General features: G+C 37.1%; 1 protein-coding gene across 15 annotated transcripts in view; it reads right to left on the bottom strand.

The window, feature by feature from the left end:
- Huwe1 (HECT, UBA and WWE domain containing E3 ubiquitin protein ligase 1) overlaps positions 1-24,147 on the bottom strand; it is a 156,237-nt gene that overhangs the window by 44,112 nt on the left and 87,978 nt on the right. For 14 of the 15 annotated variants that reach the window (XM_052759166.1, XM_052759241.1, XM_052759080.1 and 11 more), the window contains 17 exons: positions 22,483-22,728; positions 21,003-21,136; positions 20,501-20,595; positions 17,547-17,735; positions 14,395-14,611; positions 13,924-14,046; positions 12,061-12,298; positions 11,442-11,672; positions 8,992-9,114; positions 8,545-8,640; positions 7,724-7,993; positions 6,211-6,363; positions 4,525-4,652; positions 4,260-4,341; positions 3,071-3,247; positions 2,399-2,558; positions 1,243-1,601 (listed from right to left, as the gene is read on the bottom strand). In XM_052759166.1, coding sequence (XP_052615126.1) covers positions 1,243-1,601; positions 2,399-2,558; positions 3,071-3,247; positions 4,260-4,341; positions 4,525-4,652; positions 6,211-6,363; positions 7,724-7,993; positions 8,545-8,640; positions 8,992-9,114; positions 11,442-11,672; positions 12,061-12,298; positions 13,924-14,046; positions 14,395-14,611; positions 17,547-17,735; positions 20,501-20,595; positions 21,003-21,136; positions 22,483-22,728 — 3,021 coding nt within the window. The remainder of the gene's footprint in view (positions 1-1,242; positions 1,602-2,398; positions 2,559-3,070; positions 3,248-4,259; positions 4,342-4,524; positions 4,653-6,210; positions 6,364-7,723; positions 7,994-8,544; positions 8,641-8,991; positions 9,115-11,441; positions 11,673-12,060; positions 12,299-13,923; positions 14,047-14,394; positions 14,612-17,546; positions 17,736-20,500; positions 20,596-21,002; positions 21,137-22,482; positions 22,729-24,147) is intronic. The other variant, XM_052759744.1, reaches the window with a different exon arrangement.

The raw sequence follows: 24,147 nt of genomic DNA, 5'->3' as shown, positions 1-24,147 counted from the left end.
ATAGTTTCTTGATATTATAAGCAATTCAAAATATTTTGTCTACATGTTTTGAAAAATTGTGCCAAATTCTTAGCCATAAAATTTGTATATGAAGTACTAGAAAGACAGCTCAACGGTTAAGAGTGTACTGCTCTTGTAGAGACACTGAATTTGGTTTCCAGCACCCAAGTTGGACAGGTTAGAACTGACGGTAACACCAGCTCGTGGAACTCGCTCTGTAGACTAGGTTGGCCTTGAACTTACAGAAATGCACCGGAGAGCTGGGATTAAAGACGTGCACCACCACGCCTGGTTGAAAATAAAGTCTTTAAAAATAATTTCTAAATGAAAAGGTTATCTTAATCCACAGTATGAAACTACCCTATAATGTGGCTGGACCAAGTTCCAATCCTACTGAAAATAAGAGTATACCAGGTTCTTCACAATTTGTAACTGCATACTATATTTTGCCAACTTGATAAGTTACTGCCACTGATCTTCCTTTGCTCCCTATTACCTGCTTCAACTAGTATTTAAGTCTTTTTTTTTTAAAGATTCCCTTCATCCAAGATTGGTCTATATACAATCTTAGCACTTTAAACATTCAAGAGTTTGTTTTTAGTCCAAATTCTGTCTTTATGTCATTGGTTCTTCTGCATTGAGCTCAAATATGCTACCTTACACAGTTCTAAGTCTCCTGATCTTGTACACGTAAGGAAAAACCAAACCAAATGAAGGAAAAAAAAATCTAAACACATGTAAGTACAAACTGTTACCACTTTTCTGATAATCAAGTGAAAAATGCACATTCTGATTTCCAGAAATTCCCCTAATTTTAATAACACGAACAAAGCCAGGCACAAAAATGGATATGGCAACGCTAATTTACGTGTGAAACAAAACAATGTTTCAAGACAGGGATGATGGCGATAAGTAGAGAGACTGAGGATTCTGCAAAAGTTTGGAGGTTTGCTTTACTTGGTTTTCGAGGCAGGGTTTCTCCGTGTACTTTTAGTGCTTGTTGTCCTGGATCTCGCTCTATAGACCAGGCTGGCCTTGAACTCAGAGATCTGCCTGGCTCTGCCTCCTGAGTGCTGGGATTAAAGGCATGCACCACCACCGCCCGGCTTTATTTTCTGATTTTTACAGTGAGTAATTATTAAATGCCCATCACAGTGCCTCACTGTAAAATCAGGAATGTTAAAAAAAATCTAGAACAAAGACAGGAAGTAAAGATCAGCATCTGACACCAGAAATACTGACCTTTTCCATAGTATGACGAAGAGTGCAAGGATCCTCAATGATGTGTCTTAAGAGAAGGGTGACTAGGGGGGTAAAGCCATTGAAGCCTGAGCTCTGGGTCAAATTCAAGATCATTCGTGTACTCTTCAGCTCTGCAAACATCATGGCGTATTTGTGGTCCCTGGTGAGCCTCAGGCAGAGGCGAAGGGTGGCATGCAAAGTGTCTGGGTCCACAGGAACTCCCAGCATGCTCACACAGGCTCGGATTAGAACAGTCACCATATCTTCCGTCAGGCCCTGGATTAGGATCTCCCCAATTTTTGTTTCTTCTAGGCTTGCCTCTTTTTCAGTGTTTGTACTCTCTAGGGCCAAGGGGATATCTAAAAATGTGGGGTGGGGAGAGATTGTATACAGTTAGACATTTCACCCCACACCTCTCCTTCTAAAGCAACCAAGCTATCACTTGGTCTGAAAAACACACCAAATTCTAGGACCAGGTATGAAGGTAAGCAGAGAAGACCATATATCTCTTACTGTTCCTTGAAAAGGAAACCCTAGGCCACAAAACTGGCTAGATCTAAAGCCATATAAAGGCATACTATTTTTTTTTTTTTTTTTTTGGTTTTTTCGAGACAGGGTTTCTCTGTGTAGCTTTGCGCCTTTCCTGGAACTCACGTGGTAGCCCAGGCTGGCCTCGAACTCACTGAGATCCGCCTGGCTCTGCCTCCCGAGTGCTGGGATTAAAGGCGTGCACCACTACCACCCGGCAAGGCATACTATCTTTACGCAAAACTTTTCAAAATAAGGAGGTTGGAGATATGGCTCAGTGGTTAATTTAGGATCGTGTACTACTCTGGCAAAAGACCCGTGTTTGGTTCCCAGTGCCAATGTGGGGCAGCTCACAATGGTCTAAGCACAGCTTAAAGGGGGTCTAATGCCATCTTCTGGCCTCCAAAGGTGCCCATTCTCTCACACACAGTTAAAAATAAAAATAAATCTTTGAAAAAAGGAATCAAAATTAATGCAGTGTACAGAAGTGTGAAACTATAATCCCAACTATTTGGGTGACCGAAGTAGGAGGATTGTGAATTTGAGACTCACTTGGGCTATATCTATCAAAAAAAAAACACCATTGGAAGGAAAACAAAAAAAACCCCCTGAAATACTAAGGCCATACCATTGCCTTTATTTTCTTTACGTTTGATATCCATTTCTTTGCTTTCTTCCAGTGTCTTCTCTAGTTCCTGTCCATTGCTGCTTTTTGAGTTTTTATTCAGTCGGGGTACCCTGAGGAGAGTTAGCATCACAGGGCGTCGGTTCCCTGTTTCTTCATTAACCTACGAATTCAAACAGACAAAACAAAAATCTCTACATAAAAAGGAGGGTGGGGAGTCCTTTCAGGCAAGATGCTGGAATAGAAAGGAACTCTGGCAATTAACTCCATCTATACAATATACAAACATTAAAGCTGAAGGTATCCATACAATATACAAAGATTACAGCTGAAGATATCTAGAACAGTACACATATGGAACTATAAGGAATTCTGAAATTTCCATGAGAGCAGACATCCTTCCTTAACAACAACTCTCTAATCTATGCCTGAGCATAAAAAACTCACTTCAAGGAAGAACAGTATCAAATTACCACAGATCTATGGCTTAGCCTATGATTATTAAAAAGACTCAGTTCCCCTAAAAATTTAAGACTGCATTTAGAAGTAGACATCCTACTCCTTAACATGAACAGACCCCTGATTCAGAAAAAAACAAACAAAAAAACAAAGCAAAATGCATTAAGTACAATACCCCCTTCTCAATAAAGTTTGCACTGTTAGTTGAGCATGTACCTGTACCATTGTAGTGAACTGGACAGTGTATCTTCGTCGGCCTGCAGTGAATCTTACACTTGTTTCTCCAGATTTCCAGGCAGAATCAATAGTGCTGTTGTTGCTAGCACTGTAACTACACCAACGTCCAGAGCGGTCATCAAACCAGCGCCAGTTGTTGCTGTTGGACTGTAGGTACTAAATAAAATGCAAATGCATAGTTTCTTTATATTTCCTGTAAGCTTTATTTTCTGTCAAGACAATCAGCAGTCATCAGGATACATTGCTCAAAACTAATGTAGGAAAAAGGTGTACTACTGGACATTTAATAAAGTTCTAAGAGGGTTATATATAGGTGTTTTTCATTGCTTCATTATCTTTCAGGGCCAAAAATCTAACAATTTCCCTGTCTTGCCATCATCCAGGTGTTTCCAACGGTTTTCTAAACAAGGAGCATGATCATGAGAGATACAATGAACAAATTCTATTGTTAAAGTACTGAGATATTATGGAGTACTACAATCTTTGCCTTAGGAAAGTATTTCTAGAGGGACTGTTAGAAAATCAAGTTTTTTGCCGGGCGGTGGTGGCGCACGCCTTTAATCTCAGCACTTGGGAGGCAGAGCCAGGCGGATCTTTGTGAGTTCCAGGCCAGCCTGGTCTACACAGGACAGGAACCAAAACCACACAGAGAATTGTATCTTGAAAAAACCAAAAAACAAAAACAAACAAACAAAAAAATCAAAATTTTCAAGCAGTCAAAGAGCATACTTCTATAACATTGATTCCTTGAGTAAGATCTTGAGGCCTTATCAAAATAAATAATTTGAACTCTCCATTTTAAAAATGAGACCCAACTAATGCAATCCCTCAAGAGTTGTATTTTGGAGAGATCACTTTACATTTTTTTTTTCATTTCTCCACTCCTATCTTCTGATCTACTCTTGCCTTAAGAAATGAAAGCATCGCCGGGCGGTGGTGGCGCACGCCTTTAATCCCAGCACTCGGGAGGCAGAGCCAGGCGGATCTCTGTGAGTTCAAAGGCCAGCCTGGACTACCAAGTGAGTTCCAGGAAAGGCGCAAAGCTACACAGAGAAACCCTGTCTCGAAAAACCAAAAAAAAAAAAAAAAAAAAAAAAAAAAAAAAAAAAAAAAAAAAAAAAAGAAATGAAAGCATCATGTTAAAACACAGACATTGTACTTAACACACCTTTGTCATTTGGCCTCTTCTCTTTGATGAGATGGCTGTCTTTTCATAAAAATCAATAAGGAGCAACACTGGAGTGATCCACCTTAAAAAAAATTATTTAGGTCAAGACAGAAACATGAATAAATTGAAAACAATATCTGAATTGTCTAACCATAAAACCCTCAAGATTTACTTCATGTATGCTTCAGAAAAGTGATTCAGGTGCTAAACTCTAGGGCCAAATCCCAGGAGAACAGAAGTGAAACCAGAATAAAGGGCCACTCACTTTGGGGTCTGAACCTCCTTTTGCTCTTTCGCAGCCTGAAGGCAGGGCTGAACCACTTCTAAGAGCTTGATTAGGACATTGAGGATGCCACTTGATTCAACCACCCAGGCACAAGGTAGTTTCAACTCCTGATTTTAAAAGACACAATCATAAAGAGGTTAAGATTCACACAACTAGTTTAAAACACAAATTCTATTTCTTATCACTTATGAAATATTTGATTTCAGATGAGTTACTTCAGTTCTCTACAGTTTGGTTTCTTCTTGAGATAAGAGGAAGTTATGTTTACCTTTAGGGTCATTGTAATGACTTTTAATAAAAAGTATAAGGTACCTAAAAACATAGCATCAGGCATATTAATCTGTTTCATATGGAAGTGGGTTCTTATATAATTAGGGGAAATCACTTAGGCTATGCAGTTGTTTTATTTTGTTTTTTTGAGACAGGGTTTCTCCTGTAGCCCAGGGCTTTCCTGTAATTCGCTCTGTAAACCCAGGCTAACCTCCAACTCAGAAATCTGCTTGCCTTTGCCTTCTAAGAGCTGGGATTAAAGTCATGCGCCACGACCACCATTTAGTGGCTGTGTAGTCTTAATGACATTTAAATTGTTAAGGTTTTTGATTTACAGAGAAGCTTTATATTTCAAGGAAACTAACACAATAATGGGGGTTCCACTTAAGTGTTGCGTTTAACAGAAAACCAATGTAAGTGATTGTTCAATAGGTGGCTATTTAGACAAAAAAAAAAAAAAAAAAAAAAACAAAAAACAAAAAAAAAAACACTAACAGAATCAAGTGTATGTGGTAGTGATAGGAGAAAACAATCATAATATCATCTTAGTTGTTTAAATGAAAAGGACTAGAAGAAAAACACCTATAATTCTTTTTTTTGGGGGGGCGCTATAACAGACTTGACTTTATAATGTTACTGAGGGATATAAACATCTGATTCTTCAAAACCTTTCTCATAAGTATCTATTCTCAAAGTATTATGAAAACTTTAACTCTTATTTTACAGGAAAGTTTCCAGATAGTCTAACATAAATATTAGATTCATCAAAATTACTGTAAAGGGGTTTATTCTGGTAAATTGAGGTTTTACTATTATACAAATGAAGAACCACTTCTCCAAGATCAACTGCCTTCTGATTTTTATATTGTTAAGAACAATAACATATCTTGTCCAAACTACTCCTTTGTTTGAATGACCTAACTGATAGGGTAAGGAAAGAGTCAGATTCAAAATACCTTAAATCCAACAAAATCCAATTTTCATAGTTTGCTATATTTGCAGCGGCTAGTTAGAATTCCACAGTATTCCACAATTACTGTGATTGTCATTTAAATGCCCTTCTAAAGTGACATCTGATACCCTAATGTATGTTTGCAATTGAGTATGTGTGTAGAAGCCAGATATAGACAATGACCACATCTATCATCTTTTCACATAATCCTTGTTCTAAGAAGCTCTTCTTGTATTATTCAGAAATGATGCACATAAATTTTCCAAACCCAAAACCTTCTATTTTGCACTTCATTATACACGTTTTAGCCTATAGGGAAATTGTGGACTCACATGAAATACAGGGATCATGCTTTGTACTTCTCAATTCAATGTATTGTAAAGTGCTGGCTAATTCTTAAATAAATGAATTGTGAGGCCAATATATATATATATATATTTTACCTCAAAAAGTAGTGTTAAAAGCAAGATTCTAGTAGCCAAATTGGAGGCCTGTGGCAGTGTGGCCATCTGACTGATCCACTCTGACACGGTTTTTGTGTCACTTGTTGTTAGAGGAAGAGCAGCATTGATCAATACATCAGCAGCTTCCCACACCTAAATTTAAAAAAAATTGACAAGTCATGTAACTACAGAGTAACGCAGGGTCTGTGCAAATATTCAAAAACTTTAAATATACTCCCGCCACCCACAACATATTTGCTGAAGAACAGAAATAACGACCTACTTATAATAGGGACTTAATCAAAAGGCATAATCATTAACAATTATTCTAAACAACTTTTAAATTTGCATTTATTTGTGTGTACATGCCCAAAGAAAACTTGTAAGAATGGTTCTCTTCTTCAACCATGTGAGTTTTTGGCGCTGTACTTAGGTCATCAGGCTTGGAGGTTAAGTGTCTTTTAAACTGAACCACCTTGCTAAATCAGTTATCCTTAAATTGCATTACAGAACACTAATCAAAGGAAAATGAATATTTAAAAAAAATTGGTGCAGTAGCCTAAATGATTCTTTCAATCTTTACAATCTGAAATTATTGTAAAATCAAAGCCAAACTACTAAAATGCTAGAATATTATTAGACAGGTTATAATTTGCAAAATGTTTAATGCGTTAAAATGAGTATCTCTGCTCTTCTCTACTTAGGTAAGCATACATTTTAGTAAAAGACCCTGTTACCTAGTTTTCCTTAAGGTTTATGTTTCTATGCATTAAAAACTTATGCTTTGACCAGCTGTCCAGAAGAAGCAGAGACTAGTGAGACTGACAGGAAGAGGTTCAGTCTAACTGAGTCACTTGGAAAGGACACTCTCCAGTCTGTTGTAGTACACTGTGCAGTGTGTTCCGGGTTCCCTGTTTTTGTGAGCTGTTATACACGCCAGGGTGGGCTTTAGTCATTTAACTGTCATTGAGTCATTTCTGTTCCAGTAAGAAACCACTCACACACTCCCAAAAAAACTCACTGGTTCATGTAAAAAACAAAACAAAACCTTAGGTTTCCATTATCCCAAACAGATTTCCTCTTTTACCAACTGCTTGATATGCAGATTTGAGATAATTTGTTTCTTATCTTACAATTTCAACAATTAAAACACATTGATTTTATAATGGGAGAGGAAACAAAACACTAAAAATGTAACAAAACTTGATTTTCAGTACCCATCAGGAAGTTGTTACACAGGAGGGAAAAATATATATTTTGTTAATATATGAGATGTAATTTAGCTCAAGGATGATGAGAAACATATTTAGATGAATCTGATGGAAAACTTTTTGTGAAATGGATAAAATAATTAATGAAGACAACCAAGTAGAGCTATACTGCAACCAAAAGATTTCAAACACAGAATACAAACATATCAGGTAGAATGCAAGGTTTTTCAGAAATGTAGTTTTGACAGATGACAGGAAAACAACTTTAAATACTCTCATCTTTTGATACCTTGGGAACTTACCTGATTGACAACTTGCTTCAAAATCATATCACGATAGTCTGCTCCATTACGCTTGATAGCTGTCATGATCAGATCACAAACACGGTATACCGTATCAGGCAGCTCATCAAGAAGATGGAAGCAGCCTGGTAACATTGTATCTGTGAAAGTGTGGAGCTCATCTTGTTCCAGTGGGTCAGCATCTTGAAACTTCTCCAGACATTTAGCTTCTTCCTCTTCTTGTTTTTCTCGGGCTTTCCGTTCCTCTTCCTCCTTCCTGCAAGCAACTTCCTGGAGGCAGGAAAGTTAGTATGGCTATATATGGCATAGGTGAAGGATGAAAAATGAGTATCTGACTCAGTGTTTGAGTACTATATACCTTCTCAAACAGTTGAAACTTTCAAGTGGGCATGGTAATGAATGTAATAGTGGCCACATGGGTTAATGCAAGATAGGGAAAACAGACTACCAGGACCCAAAAGCCTTATCAGTTGTTATCTGCAGCATCCTATGCACTATTCTCCAGAAAACACATTTTTAGATCCTATCGACTGTTTCCTTTCCAGAGTGGTAAATTTAAGTAATATTACCCAGGAACACAGCTAAGTTTGGACTACTAGTTACTACCAGTTAGATTTTTGAGTCTTATTTGACAACGAAGACTGAATCATCTAAAGCTTCATTCAGGTCTATACAAGGTAGCTTAAGGATAAACCAAAAGGTTGAAATGAAAAAGTACTCCCTTGACTTTCCCCAACACTATGCAGTGATCACAGAACAAGAACTACAGTGTTCACAAAAATACAGATTTATGGGAGAAGATACTTTTGGATATCAGGTACCTCAGGTGACTCTGCCCTTTGATCCATTGGAATATCCTGTCCCAGTGACATGGCAATTGCTCTCATCATCTGATCTTCTTCAGACATGCTAAGATCCTACAGAATGACAACAGAGAATCCAAAAAATATACACATCCCAAAACAAAGAAAGATAAATAGGCAACTCCAACTGATAAGGAAAGGGAATGAGTCCAGAATGTTGTTTTCTCCAATTAAACCCAACTAAGGCTTACTTACATGGTTACCACTACAGGGACAATGGGGAAAATTACAATGAAAACTAAGTATAGAAGAGTTGTTCTGCAAAGCCCAACAAATGCAACACAGCAGTATATTCTGAAGCTTTTAAGTGTTAGTACATCAAACATTGGCACAGGACATAGACAAAAAAGGTTATCAGCAGCCAAAACAGGGCATAAAAACGTAAGATTTTCTGTGTTAACTCACCCGAACAACTCCTCCTATGATTGGAGGAGGATGGGTTAAAAGGTATTCTGTTGCTTGTTCCATTGTGCTGGTGTTCAACAGGGCTTCCATGGCATGTTCTCTTGTGAAGCCCATGTCCATGAGCTATTAAAAACATGTAAGAGCTTAGAACCACATTAAGAGATAATTAAAAATACATTTCAAAATTCAAGGAACAACTTAAGTTTTTCTAACTTTACATGAACTAAGTATTTATAATCCGGGGCAGTACCATTTCATGAATGTTCCTTTATCTTTACTCGGTCTCTAATATTTAAACATTAAAGGTACATAATGATGCAACTTCATTCTCTTAAAATGGAGGCCAGGGCAAATGGTTACTATAGTTAAAAATTTGAGATCGATACACAGAGGTATAAATTAGTATCTATTTTCTGGAATAGAAACTTGCAACAACAGAAAAAGTACCTGTAAAACTGACCCAGGAATTCAGTTATCAGGAAGTGACTGACATACATAAGAGTTTATATATAAGGAAACTACCACAGCTTTATAGTATCCAACTAAAAGAAATTTAACTCAACAATTCCTGAATGAGAACAATTCCTAAATGATAGTATAATTATATACAAAAAAGAATTATACACAGATACAAAATCTTAAATTTTCTAAACAAGAATTTATTTTTATAATATAAAGTAGCAATGCATATACATATAAGACAGATTTGAATAAAATGAAAGAATCTTAATAATAATAATAATAATAATAATAATAGTAATAATAATAATCCACATAAAAAGTTAAGACACAAATGCCACGGACCCAACATGGAAAGAAAACACTGTTTTCAGAAGACATAAATCATTAAATGAAAATCTCAGTGCCAGGCATGGGATACCTTCCTAAGTTATTATACAAGTACTTCCCAGTGTCCCATCAAACTCTACAGGATATTACCTTAGTTCTTGGCAGCCATTGATAAACTAAGCAGTTAAGATCCTATTGCTAAAGACACAACACATTTTGGTTTCAGGACAAGATATAATCAAATTATAATGGAGCTGGAATATGCCTCCTTCCTGGCTAGTTTTCGTAGTGCCAGAAAGTGCTATGTGGGTCACTTGGGAAGAAAAAATAATTAATAGACTTACCCCGCTGTGAATCTAGGCATACTATAGCAAAACCTCGTGCAATGGTGGCATGATTACTATGGAGGTAACTAACTGCTTTCTCAATGCATTTGAAAGCTGCTCTACAGGAGGTAATTTATACCTTGTACTGTATACCTGGTCAAAAGCTGGGACAGTCATGTTGTCAAGCTATCTTCTAAAAATTTTTACCTATAGATAAGTGCTGTTCTCAGCCTTTGTCAGAAGTTTCTTTTTGCTGCAGGCAATAGTTAATGCAGAGACTTCTAACTGCTCCAAATGCTGAGAATAAGTAACTTCAAGTGCTTAGCCCATTTTAAACCTACCCTCCAAAGGCTCAGGAAATATTATGGAAGAGCACAGAAAGTACTTAAGATGGAAGAAGGGAGAGAATATTTTTGAAACACTGCTTTCTGGACATACATGACCTTTGCAAATCATGAACTCACAATAGTTGTGGTTATCTGAACAAGATAAAGCCAGTGAACATTCAACAATGAATGGTTAGGGGCTCACAAAGTCCCACCTCTAGCTGAGGAGCCATTAATAATTTGTGGTTGCTAGGGAAGAGAGTAATTCAGGGTCTAACATTAAGTTTCCCATGTTCCAATGGGTGGCCATATACCCATATACATACAGATAGCACTAACAGGAATCAGTGTCTTATTTTTAAAAATTAAATAAAGAAGGGTACATGAAGGCAGAAGGGAAATGGGTTGAGGAGACTTGGCAAGGAGGTTGAAGGGAGTGGCTATAATAAAAAAATAATGTATAAAAAAATTTCAGGAAACCAATGTTAACATATTCTTTGAAGCTTTCCCCACTTCTAGTCTCTAATTTTCAAAGTGATATAGATTTAGAGGCGATTCAGAATTTGAAAAAGCTTTTACTGGAGAATAAATTTAACCACAACAATCTTTTGCATTAGAAGTTAACCAGAAGGTAACTGAAGGCAGTTTGATTACCAAAAAACATTCTTTGCAGGTTCCTCATGTAATTAATATGCTTGAGGATACAAATGTATTACCTATACACAGTACTGGGACCATATCCTTCACCTTTCCTCAGGAGGAAAAAATAAATGGTTTGAGAAAAAGATCTCTAGGCTAGTAGAACCAAGCTTAGAAAATGTGCAAGCAAGATAGGTGGCAGATAACATTAATCTCAGCATGTGGGAGGCCGAGGCAGGATTCTAAGTTTAAGGTCAGTCTTGCATGCACAGTTAGACGTGGTAATTAATAAAACACAAGAAAAGTTATGAGCATTAGATTCTACAAGGTGCAAATCATAGGGTCTGGAATCTGAGGTTAGCACTCTTACCTGTTGCAGCTGTTGCTGGTTGACTTGAGGTTCTCTGCGGGAGCCACCTTCTTCTTGGCCTGCATCCTCTTCTCCTCGAGATCCTTCCTTCTCTTTGCTCAGTCTCTCTCGAATCACAGGTTCTCCACGGAGAATGTGGCACAGAATGGCCAGCATAGACTCAGCCATTCGTCCCCCATATACCTTAAGAGGTTTCCGGTTCCACAGGTTCTTGATGCAAGTAAAGGCTGCCTGTAAGTCATTTGAAAAGTGTTTGAAGACTTTCCCCCTCAATTCAAAACCCCAGAAGTGAAAGAGTCAGACACTCCTTCTACAATGAGTCAGTTCCAACAACAACAAAAAAATTTAGACTGGCACTGAGGTGGTTTAACAAAGTATAGTGGAAGCATTTAATTCATCCTCAAGTACCAAGTACCAATCAGAAGCTCATACTTCATGTTTACAGCATGAAAAAGAAACATAGTCTCTATGGTTAGTTTTTTTTGTAAACCACCTTATGTGAGAATCATATTCATTTGTTTTTCAACAATCACATTTTATTATAGACAAAACATAGTGGCAAGCATTCAGTTAGCCTAAGAATAATTTCTCCTTTGGTTTTATAATGCAAAATACTCACTTTTTGAGTTACTACAAGGAAGCGGAGGGCACTGAATTGTGGAAAGCTTTGGACCCCTCCGGGCAATTTGGCAGGCAGCGAATGTGGCGATTCGAGCACTGTGGTGGGATTTACCATCTTTTCTACAAGCATAAGCCAGGCATCTAGGAATTCTCCTGTACCATCAGGTAAATCTGAATGTTCCAATCCCTCAGAAACGGGAACTTTTCCTCCCATGGACAGAGCCCAGTTGAAAGTTCTAAATTCAAGTGAGACAAAGCATGTGGATAGAATATTAACTGGTATTTCACTTATCGGAGAACTTACATTTTAAAGGATTCTAAACACTACTACACTGGTACTAGTTCCTTATTTTCTCTCCTCTTGGTATTACACTTTTTCTTTTGAGATTTAAAATAATCACATCACTTCTTCCTTCCCTTTCCACCCTCCAAATGCCCTTGTGTACCCTTCCTTGTTCTCTTTCAAATTCATGGCTTCCTTTTTGATTGTGTTACATGAATATATGTACAAGTATATAAATGCATATATGTTGTTAAATATAACCTGCTCAATCTAGATGATATTGCTTATATTTGGGCGGCTGACCATTTGGTATTGGATAACCAACTGGTGTGTTCTTCTGTAGGTAAGACTTTCTCCCACTCTCAGCACTCCTTATTTGCCTGTGTAGATCTCTGCATAGGGTTGAGTCCTCATGGGCTTTCCCCCTACATTTTGGCATGTCTATTATTGTTATCCTTGTTCAGCTAATGTTTAGGCTGTCATGTTGGTGAGACTTTATAGGTGCAGCTTATGATATTACTAGGAAACATAGTCTCATAGTAAAGACTCGATCCTTTGGCTCTTAACATTTTCCTACCCTTCCTTCTACAATGTTCCCTGAACTTAAAAGTTATTTTATAGATGTATCCAATGGGACTGGGCTCCACGACTCTGCATTTTGAATGGTTGTGACTTCCTGTAACGGTCTTAGGATACTGCCAAAGAAGGCTTCCTTGATGAGGTGTGACGACTACATATATCAGGCTAAACTAAGAAGAAGCTATTATTACTTCTAACATGCCATTTATGAACTTTTTAAAGACTTAAAAACATCCACCCAAATGGGTTTAGTTTATCTCAAAATCTTTTGGCCAAGCAAAGTAAAACAAAACAAACTTACTGAATTCAAAGTAAAAAATAAAGTCATTTTATTAAAAAAAAAAAAAAAACCCAAAAGACTATGTATTAAGAATGAAAAGCCAGCTGGGCGGTGGTGGCACACGCCTTTAATCCCAGCACTCGGGAGGCAGAGCCAGGCGAATCTCTGAGTTCGAGGCCAGTCTGGGCTACCAAGTGAGTCCCAGGAAAGGCGCAAAGCTACACAGAGAAACCCTGTCTCAAAAAACAAAAAACAAACAAACAAAAAAAGAATGAAAAGCCAAATATGATAAAGCTGAAAATTTTTTATGCAATCGTTCACGTTTGTTTTTTTAATTTTATGAATGCTAATACACGCTTATCTATGTGTAACCATGTGCATTTGTTACCAATGGAGGTCAGAAGGGGGAAATCAGATGCCCTGGAACTGTAGTTACAGATGATTGTGAGATGCCAAATAGGAATTGGGAATAGAACATGGGTCCCCTGGAAAAACTGCAGGTATTATCTACTGAACCACCTATCTAGCCCCAAAGCAGAGACTCTTACTGTATTACTTTATTTCCCTCCTTCTTAGGACATACAAATGATAAAACTAATAGGTTTCTGTATATATTCAAACATCACAGAATAAATGACTTAGAAAGCTGTGAGCTGGTAAGGCACATAGGAAAGATCAAAGTGCAAAAAATGATTCTCTGTGAAGCAAATAATCCTTACTCAAAAAGAGCATTGTGACCGCCAGAACAGAGAAATTTCTGCAGCATAAGGTGATAAGGATACTTTCTCTCATCAAACAGCATTGGAGATGTGAATCCAACTGAACAGATGAAGAATGTCAGCCTAAAAAAAGAAAAAAAAACATAAAAAACCAACCATTTCTAAGACACACACAAAAGCAACAGGAAATTAAGTGAAAAAGTCAAAGGGAAAAGTTTACAAAGCATTTAGGTGACAGATTAGTTAGGCACCAGGATAATACTTGCCACCTAATTAAGAATTAGAAGCTCACTGAAATGCAGTTTAACTTTGAACCCATGTTCTAAACTAGGTACAATAAAAAACACTTCATATGGAGTACATATATAGAGAAAACTAGAGATTTCCAGGTTTGTGCTAAGTAGAATAGGAACAAACATACATTATTTTGATTGACACTTTCTACTCCCTGTATCTCAAATAGGAACTTACCTGAAGCGGGGAGTAGGTGTATATGGTGGAGGCTGCCATGATAAGCCTTTTGTGAGTAGCTTAGTAAGAGCTGAAGCTGTTGATCTAGCAGCAGGTGTTGGTGCAGTAGTAGTACTGGCAGCATGATGGCTCCTTCTTTGGCGGACAGGAGAACCAACACAAAGCTTAACAAGGAGTCCAAAGAGCTCAGCAAGTGCTCGGCCTAATCTGGAAGAAGCTGGAAGCCAGAAGGCAGTATAATGCTATAAAATGGTCACATGCTTTCATAACAGAATACATGCTTCCCACACATTTAAATTATTATACATATTATTTCTAACATTATTATCATGTGTAGATCAGAGGATAACCTTGAGGAGTCAGATCACTCATATCTTTACATGGACTCTGATAACACATCGCAGGCCATCAGGTTTACATAGAAAGTGCCTTTACCCTCAGAGCCATCTCACCACAACAACTTTTTTTTTAATGATTGCCATCTACTGAACAATAGTAATGAAAGTCTTGAACTGCCTCTTCATGTGATAATCTGAATAGGAAGTTTCACAAGGAACAGATGTACCCTTTGAGAGCAGAAAATAAAACTATACTGACATAATAAAAATGAAAGGCATTAAGATAAGGACTTATACTGTTAAATTAAGGATAAATTGAAACTGTCTTTTTTAAAACAATATGGCAGCAGTTAAGTACCAGTAAGTAAATGATGCATTCACAGTATTTAAAAAAGCTGGGTGGTGGTAGTGTACGCCTTTAGTCTCAGCACTGGGGAGGCAGAGGCAGGCGGATCTCTGTTGAGTTCAAGGCCAGCCTGGTCTACAGAGTGAGTTCCAGGACAGTCAGGGCTGTTACACAGAAAAACCTTGTCTAAAAAGTTATTTAAAATGCTTACAGAACTGTAAATAGCAAAAAAAAAATGTTTAATTCAGTTGTTTTCAACTTTCCTAATGCTGTAACCCTGTATTTCCTCATGGTGTGGTAATCCCCAACCATAAAATTATTGTTGCTAGTTCTTAACTGTAATTTTGCTACTATTATGAATCGAAATGTAAATATTTAACCAGGCGGTGGTGGCGCACTCGGGAAGCAGAGGCAGGCAGATTTCTGTGAGTTTGAGGCCAGCCTGGTCAACAGAGTGAGTTCCAGGATAGGCTCTAAAGCTACACAAAGAGACCCTGTCTCAAAAAAAACAAAAAAGAAAAAAGAAAGAAATGTAAATACATGTTTTCTGGTGGTCATAGGAAACCGCTATGAAAGGGCAATTCAACCCCAAAGGGGTCACAACCCATAAGTTGAAACCCACTGAATCAATTGAACCAGAAAGATGACATACATTATAAAATACATAACTAAAAGAAAAAGGTTAGCAGGAAAAGCATAAAAGTTCTAGCAGGGCATTCTTATGACAAGAAAATATATTCAAACATTGTTTCCTTTAAACTTTTTTTGGGAAGGGGGAGGTGCGCAAGTAATAATACTCATGTGTGCAGTAATCAATGTATGTGCATGGGGAGGAAGAGGACAATGTCTGGATGTCTTCCTTTATTACTTCTTTTTTGCATGTGTGTAAACCTGAGAGACCAGATTTTTTGCTCTATTGCTCACACCTTGGTTTTATGAATCTGGAACTCATGGACTGGTTTGACTAGAAGAACAGTGAGTGTCAGAATTCTCCTTATCTCTGCTTGCCAGCACTGGGATTACAGGAAAGTGTTGTCACACTTGGCTTTTCATCTGGGTATTGGGGAATCTGAACTTGGTGGGGACTCTTGCTTGCTCAGCAGTCACTTTACGCAGTCATCTCACTAGCTCTTTTCTCGATATATGTAAATATGTATATACATACATACAAACAAGCATAGAAATAACACAGGCTATAAATAGAAAAATATATAATAAATATACCATATATAAATATAAATAGAACCTGTGTGTTCCATTTATGCTTCTGAAATATAAAACTCAAAACTGACTTATTAAGATGATGCATACAACACAGAAATAAAAGTCATCTCATTTTTCTATTCCATGTAAATTAGTACTTCATAATTTTAATTATGGAACCAGCTACAGATACATGTACTACCTGGCTGGAAGTTCTGGCATACTCAGATTCTGAAAACCTAATGAATTTAAATCAAAAGGAAAATGCACCAAGTATTAAGTTTATATTTAATTTCATTACTCGCAGATGAACAGATAGTTAAGCAGCTCAAAGATATTTCAAAGTAAGAAAACAAAATGCCTGATCAGCAAAGAAACAGACAAGGAAAACATAGGTTGGGTCCACATAGTAACCTGAGAATGCTCAAAGATCACAAAACTCAAGTATCATCAAACAAGAAGTGAGAAACACAAACATTGTCTAATTTATTTAGGGATAATTAGTAGACTTCCAGATCAAAACAAACATGACTGAAAGATAAAATCTTAAGGATTTAAGGTCAAATTAAAGCACAGAAGGTCGTTTTTTTTCCGTCCTTGCGTTACGATTTAGGTCTCCATTTTCTCCTTCTATCTCAAAGCACTATAAAGTGGCAAATGTTGACAAATATACAAAATAGGCCCCCCAAATACTGGTATCATACTAAGTGGCAAAAGATGGCAAATCATTTCACATCTTTAATAATATACCTTTGTACCTGCTAATGCAGTCTCCTTGAAGCACTCAACGTGACTTTAATAAAACACAAGAAACTAAGTTACTGGATAATCAAAGCTAAAGGAGACTGCTGACAATTCTGAATGCTTAATGATATAAAAACCAGGAGTTATTTCCAGAGGTGGAAAGAGGGTCAACTATCACACTGGACGCAAGTAAAAGCAATAAGGGAATTATAGGTACCTCAGTGAGACATTTCAGTAGACTGGTAGGAGATGCCATTTGCAATAACTGAAGGATGAACAACAGGTAAGGAATTTTAAAAGCCAGGGTAGTTATCTCAGGAAGGAATTTTTTTCCTTTTATATCCCCTTAGGGAATATGTCACACATGGGGATTCAACAAAGTACATGTGAGCGTCACAACATTTCCACTACTTTTTCTTATTCCATCAAAAAAATGTTTTTTCCATTTAATTTCTTTGATGACAGTTAGAGCTCTGAACTCAGAAAAGGAGTTTTAAAAAACAAAATGGAGGATCACTGACCTGACAGCAATGGCTTGATCTGCTTAATTCTGGCAGCCATGGCTGGTGTGATTTTAGATTTGCTCTTAGAATCTGAAGAAGGTTCATCGGTCTCCATGGGAGCCAATGTGTCACCATCTAGCTCAATTCCTTCCAATAAGCCCTGGGTAGAAGCATCCATACTTCCAGCTGCTCCATCCTGTTCGCCATCTACAGAGGAAATAAGGGAGTAGTAAGATCATGGAAAGCCAGCACTTACCTGGGTCCATGTTTTGAAGAGTTCCAAAGAATAGTGCTTTTTCCTATTTAACTTTTAATTACTTCCTAAGTTCAGGGATCAAACCAACCCTCCAAATCAAAAGCAGAACAAGAACAAAAACAACAAAAACCAAAACTGTACCAATATGCTTTTCTGGGTTTTTTGTTTTGTTTTGTTTTTTGTTCAACCAAGTAAATACTTGTTGGTATCTTCAAATGAAAGCACACAAATCATCTTAACACACAGTACGGTGTGTATCATATTTGCAGCTGTCCCGGAACATGTCCCACTAGAATCTTACAGCTTGCTCAAACTCAAATTGGTTATTACAGAATACTACTGGATAGTTCTCTTTCCCAGCATTTAAGAATCCTGCACATGAATAGGAATTATGTAAGAAGTATTTGCCAGCATGTATGCTTGTATACTTATGTACATGCCTGATGCCCACACACAAGACGGTGTTGGATTCCCAAGGACTGAAGTTATAGATGATACCGAGTACCATGTAGGTACCGGGAATCAAACCTTGGTCCTCTCGAAAAATAGCCAAGGCTCTTAACTGCTGAGTCATCTCTCTCCAACCCCTAGCAGGCATGGTTTTTTTTGTTTTGTTTTGTTTTTTAAAGATTTTATTTTATCTATTTAGTATGTGTATGTGGAGGGTGTGAGTGGAATTCAGAGGACACCTTCTGGGAATCAGTTCTCTTTATTCTGGTATATGGGTCTAAGGAATTGAGCTCAAGTCTTCAGGCTTGGCAGCAAGTGCCTTCAACTACTGAGTAACCTTGCCAGTACCCATTTTTGAAAAAGATTTAATTTACTTACTTATGTGTACCTGTGCAGGTGGGCACAGAGGCCAGAAGAGGGTGTCTGCTGTCCTCCTCTATTTCCACCTATTCCTTTGAGGCAGGCTCTCACTGAACCTGGGGCTAGAGATTTATCAGCTAAGCTGAAAACCAGCAAGCCCCAAGGATCCACATATGTCCACCCTGCTCCCCTTGATTTTTTTTTTTTTTTTTTTTTTTGGTTTTTCGAGACAGGGTTTCTCTGTGTAGCTTTGCGCCTTTCCTGGAACTCACTTGGTAGTCCAGGCTGGCCTTGAACTCACAGAGATCCACCTGGCTCTGCCTCCCGAGTGCTGGGATTAAAGGCGTGCGCCACCACCGCCCGGCTCCTGCTCCCCTTGAAACTGAGGCTACAGGGATGTCTGGAATGCCAGGCTTATTATATGTACGCTGAGATCCAAAGTTGGTTTCTTGTGATGGTGCAGCAAAGTGTTCTTAACCACTGAGCCATCTCTCCAGCCCCTGTCTTGTTTTGGAGGCAAGTTCTCATGCTGATTTCAAACTTAATATGTAGTCAAAGGTTACATTGAAAAACTGATCCTCCTGTCTTTATTTTAAAATTGCTAGGATTACCTGGCTTTGTCTACGTATTCTTAAACCGAAGAATTAGTTTTTATGAAAATGTATAAGGTATTCATTTTTAAGAAATTGTGACTTCTTTGTTAAACAAACTGTTAGAAACGGGGTCGTAATATATGTGAAGACTGACAGGAAAAAAAAAACAACCTCAAGAATAAATCTGTAAACTGTTGAGATAAGCAATTCTTTCACAAATTTTAAACTGGGTTCTTAAATTAGTTTTACTCGTAATTTTACTCTTTAAGTTAAATTTAAAATAGACTAAAATTTGAGATACACATTTTCTCCAATATTAACCTCACAGGCATGTGTATATTTCAGTCTTTGCTACACCCCATAACAACCAGTGGCTATCAGAAAGAAGATATATCTGCTTTCTCTTAGTTCCTTAGTTTTCTCTCTCAGTACTTTCAATTCATTTTAAAGGATATCTGATAAACTTTTATAAATAGAATTATCTTCATTGGTAGAATTCATGTTTTTAAAAAATCTCCAGAGAAATTGTTTCATGTTTGCTGCACCAAGGTCAGAGAATTGTGTGTGATTTCGGGTTACCCTATTTGGAATTCTTACAATAATCAAAGCACAACACAATAATAGAAAAGGATAATTTTTAAAGCACTATTGTCTAAAAGGAATATAATAATGTGAGTAATTATCTAATTTTAACTGAGTACTCATATTAAAAAGGATTGACAAATCATTTAATCCAGTATGATCAAAATTGTTATTCGTAACATTGAGAAACAATTGCTTTTTCCAACAGTTTGCAGAAAATTTATACTAAAAATTTAGAATTCATTCAATTAAAATATCATCATGCCCTTTTTCCTAAAATAATTTTTAGGACTGAATCTTGTATTTACAGAAAAAAATAATGAAAGACTTTCATTTTCTAAAATAGTAAATTATAAACTAAGGAGGGAATTGTAAGCTCTTGGCAGTTAAGTAAGAAACAAAGATCAATATATAGATACATCTTTTTTTTTTTTCATTTAAGACACTCAAATATCCTCAGGGAAAAGATCAGGCAGATACTTCTCACATGGTGTGTGTTACTTGGTAGTAAAAATGTGTTCTCCTGTTATGCTAACTTTTACTATAATGTATGTATGTTTTTTTACAGAAGACATGAGAAAAAATCTAAAATTAATAATTAAAAAACAGGAAAATGATGAAAACTGAGGACTAAGGGTGACAAAGATCTAACTAAGTTTCACAGTAAGCCTATCAAGTCACAGGGACAGAATTTAGAAGTAGTGACTAAGATTTTAGTTTCTTAGAGTTACCTGATCTTTTTCCGCCCTGGGTCGTACCTGCCTTCTCATCCTTTGGAACCAGTTTCTGCATGTCCGCCTGGCCAAATTCACATCCAGATGGTAGGCTACAACAAGGGAATTAGTAAACCAACAAACAAAAAACAAGTCAAACGAAAGCACTCTTATAATTTATATTCTACATGGTCTCTGACTTGCTTGACCAATATCTCTTAGAGCACTTAAGTTATCCTAAACACAATAGAAATACTGGCAATTCCTGAAGTAGCAATAAACAAGATCTGTATCATGTTGACACAACCATCTCTACGAAATCAAATCAAATCAAACATGCACACACGTTATAATTTGTCAGTTAAGTTCTTACGCTAGGAAAGTGGGAAGGATCAAGGACCACCAAAACTTTTCTATTAAACTCTCCCATCCTATTCAAAGAAATCTTGGAAGCTTTCTTAACTATAAAGTCTGTTAGAAAAGCTAAGTGAGATATGAAGAGAAATGATCATTCTGTTACCTGTTTGGGGTACACAGAGAGAGAAGAACAGTGCTTTCCCACACCAGAGAACAGTATAACTGGCTTAGCTTGCTCAGAACACTCAAACCCAACTGAGAACCCCACTGGTTTACGGAGATTGAACGAATTTCACTCTGCAACCAAAAGAGAAGTATTTTCACACTTGAGATCGTCTCCAAACAATAGTATTCTTAAAAATCAACCTTCAGCTACTTTAAAAAGATGTAAGATGCTATTTTTCTGTTTGGTAATATTAGGTGCCTATAATCCCAGTACTGTTGGAGGCAAGAGATGACCATGATGTCAAGCAAGGTCTGGGCAATACACAGAGTCAGTAGAGAATGCATTCATGTCCAAAAGTAGAAAATAATGCTATTGCTGGTAAACCATTTATTTTTGTAATAAATTCCTGAAGGGTAAAGGTAGTAAAATATTCACTACACATACACAGAACTAGGCTACTTTCTTTTATTGTGTATATATGGGTGCCTATGCTTGTGGATTGCAGAAAACAATCTTAGGTGCTGTCTTCAGATGTTATCAACCTTATTTTTTGAGATAGGGTCTCTCTTGACCTGGAGTTTGTGCATTTGGCCTTGTTGGCTAGCCCACAAGCCCCCGTCTTTGTTTTTATAGTGCTGGGATTGTAAGCATATGCCAGTTTGACTGAGGACTGAAACTCAGGTCCTCAGATTTACATGGCAGGCATTTTGCAACTGAGTCATCTTTCCACCACTACAGCCATTTTGTTTGTGAAACAAGAAAGACCACAGATTGCAGACACATTTTCTTCTTCTTGTTGTCTACTACCTATTAATTTCAATGTTTTGTGGCGAAACATTTTTTGCCATCTGTTGTCAAGTCTATATGTACTTGTACACAGATTACTTAGCAGTAAAGGCTTTCAGGATGGCTCAGGGATAAAGATGCTTGCCATGCAAGCCCAGAAAACTGAGATTAATACTTAGAAACTACATTAAAGATGGAAGGAGAGAATTGTGTCCTCTGGCCTCCCATGAGCACTGTGGCATGTTCAAAACCCAGCCTGACATTAAGCACACACAATAGTAAATAAAAAATTAAGTAAATGTAAAGAAATGAGCTTCATATTTGCTATTAAAAATGATAGTGGTAAGCTGCAATGGACACCCAAATAAATGTTGGCCTGCCAAAACATCAATTCAACCCTTTATGTTATAGATGATGATGATGATCACTCTTCTTAAAAGTCCCATTCCTATGATAATTATATGGCCATAACTGCTAAGAGAGTGAAACGACATAGCAATTTAAAGCACAAGCCCACATCACACACCAGATACTGCTCGCCCTCCCCACCAAATCTCAATGCTAAATCAAGGCTGTTCTTTCAGCTGCTACTCCAGGTAGATTTCTTCCTAAGAAAAGTAATCTGGCAGGTATATGTAGGCCCTTGGCATTTCATTGGCTTTAAGTTGAAATCATAAAGGATTATTCTTACCTGTCCAACTCTGCAAGTGTGAACAAACATCATGATGTAGGCATGGGCAGCAGTAAGTGCATGCAACAGCGGTGTAGCCTGAGCAGAGAGGGTAGCGTCAGCAACATTGCCTGCACATGCCAGTTCTCGAAGTAATACTGAGCCCCCAGGAGATTCAATGGGCCGATGTAAAGGTTCCAAGGAGGAAAGGATTGAGTCCAACTGGAGGAGACCTTCTTGAAGAACTTTGGGTTCATGTGACAGAGTCTGAAACAAGATTAATGAATGTGTCACTATATATTGAATCATAAATACACTATGTCTTTAATATTCACAGTGGAAATGACTATTACTTGAACTCTCCCAAATTTCAGTCAGTCATGTCTCTCACTTTATAAATGGCAGTACCAAAAAATGAAGCCAGAAATAATAAATGTATTTCACTACCTTTGTGTAATAGACTATTTTTAGACTTGATGAGCCAATCATACTTAAAGTATGTGAATGTCAAACAGGAATGTCATACTTTTGTATGAGAGGTTAGTTTCAAATTTTGCTTAGAAAGGAGCAATGTTAGGCAAAGTTCCAAATCTAAAAAATGATTCCTATTACAATGTTTTTTTCCCATTTATTTCTAAGAAGTTAATATTTTAATAAAATACAAGTAAACATTGTTGAATAAGAAGGCTGAGGTTGCATGTGAACCTCAACCCTCATCTCATACAATGTTACATAAATTAAACAGTTGTAACCATCTCTAGTAGTACAAAATGGTACAGAGGGAAATAAAGGAGAAAGCAAGTATTATAAAAGCTATTGACTACTCAAACTATTAACAAATGACTTATATTTTCAGGTAAAGAACTACTTTCTTAGCTATAATGCTGTCTTCTGTCCAAAACAAGAGCGATGACTATGAGATTGGCATCAGGAAGGCAAATTATTTTAATAGACAACCCAAATACTACATTTCTTTTCATGTTAGGGAAGAAAAATTTGGCAATTAAAGATTACCACTTGTTATGCAAAGCTAGAAATTATTTGCCTTCCTATGGCTTGAAATAAATCTATCCCTCCTCACAGATCATCTTAGAGGTGGGGTAGTTAGATCACTCCTTTCCCCTTGTTCTCTTATGAAAGCACTTTACACCTGCAAAAAGTGAAACAAAAAACATTAAATTGCAGTTTCTAGAAATTATTTACCAGGGCACAAAACAGCTGACAGAGGAGCTTTATTGTAATTAGTATCAAAATTCCAATCTTCCCTTTGTTGGAAAGAGGCAGATAGAAAATTACCCTTATAATTCACACACGATTTTTCAAGGGACCCCAAAAAGCCAAAATAGTCTTGGGGTACGGGAACACAATTGAATTTGGAGTTCTCACACTTCCTGGTTTCCAACCTTATTATAAAGTTAATATTAATTAAAATTGTGGTACTGGCTATAACAACCAATGGAGAAGATTAGAGCTCAGGAAGAAAACTTCACATTTTATAGTTAAGGGATGTTTGAAAAGAGTGGTTGGGGATGGCATTCTTTTCAATAAATGGTATTGGGAGGAGAAATGTGGTATGCATACACAAAAACATGTGGTTGAACTTTCTGGATCTCCAAATATTCCAAATGTATCAAGACCTAAGGAATAAAATCATACAATTCCTAGATTAAACTGTCTGAAATTTCT

The sequence above is a fragment of the Peromyscus californicus genome, unplaced genomic scaffold (genome assembly GCF_007827085.1).
Source record: "Peromyscus californicus insignis strain IS unplaced genomic scaffold, ASM782708v3 Scaffold_10__1_contigs__length_136768540, whole genome shotgun sequence".
Taxonomy (NCBI): Eukaryota; Metazoa; Chordata; class Mammalia; order Rodentia; family Cricetidae; genus Peromyscus; species Peromyscus californicus.
This window is presented reverse-complemented; position numbering and strand designations above follow the sequence as displayed.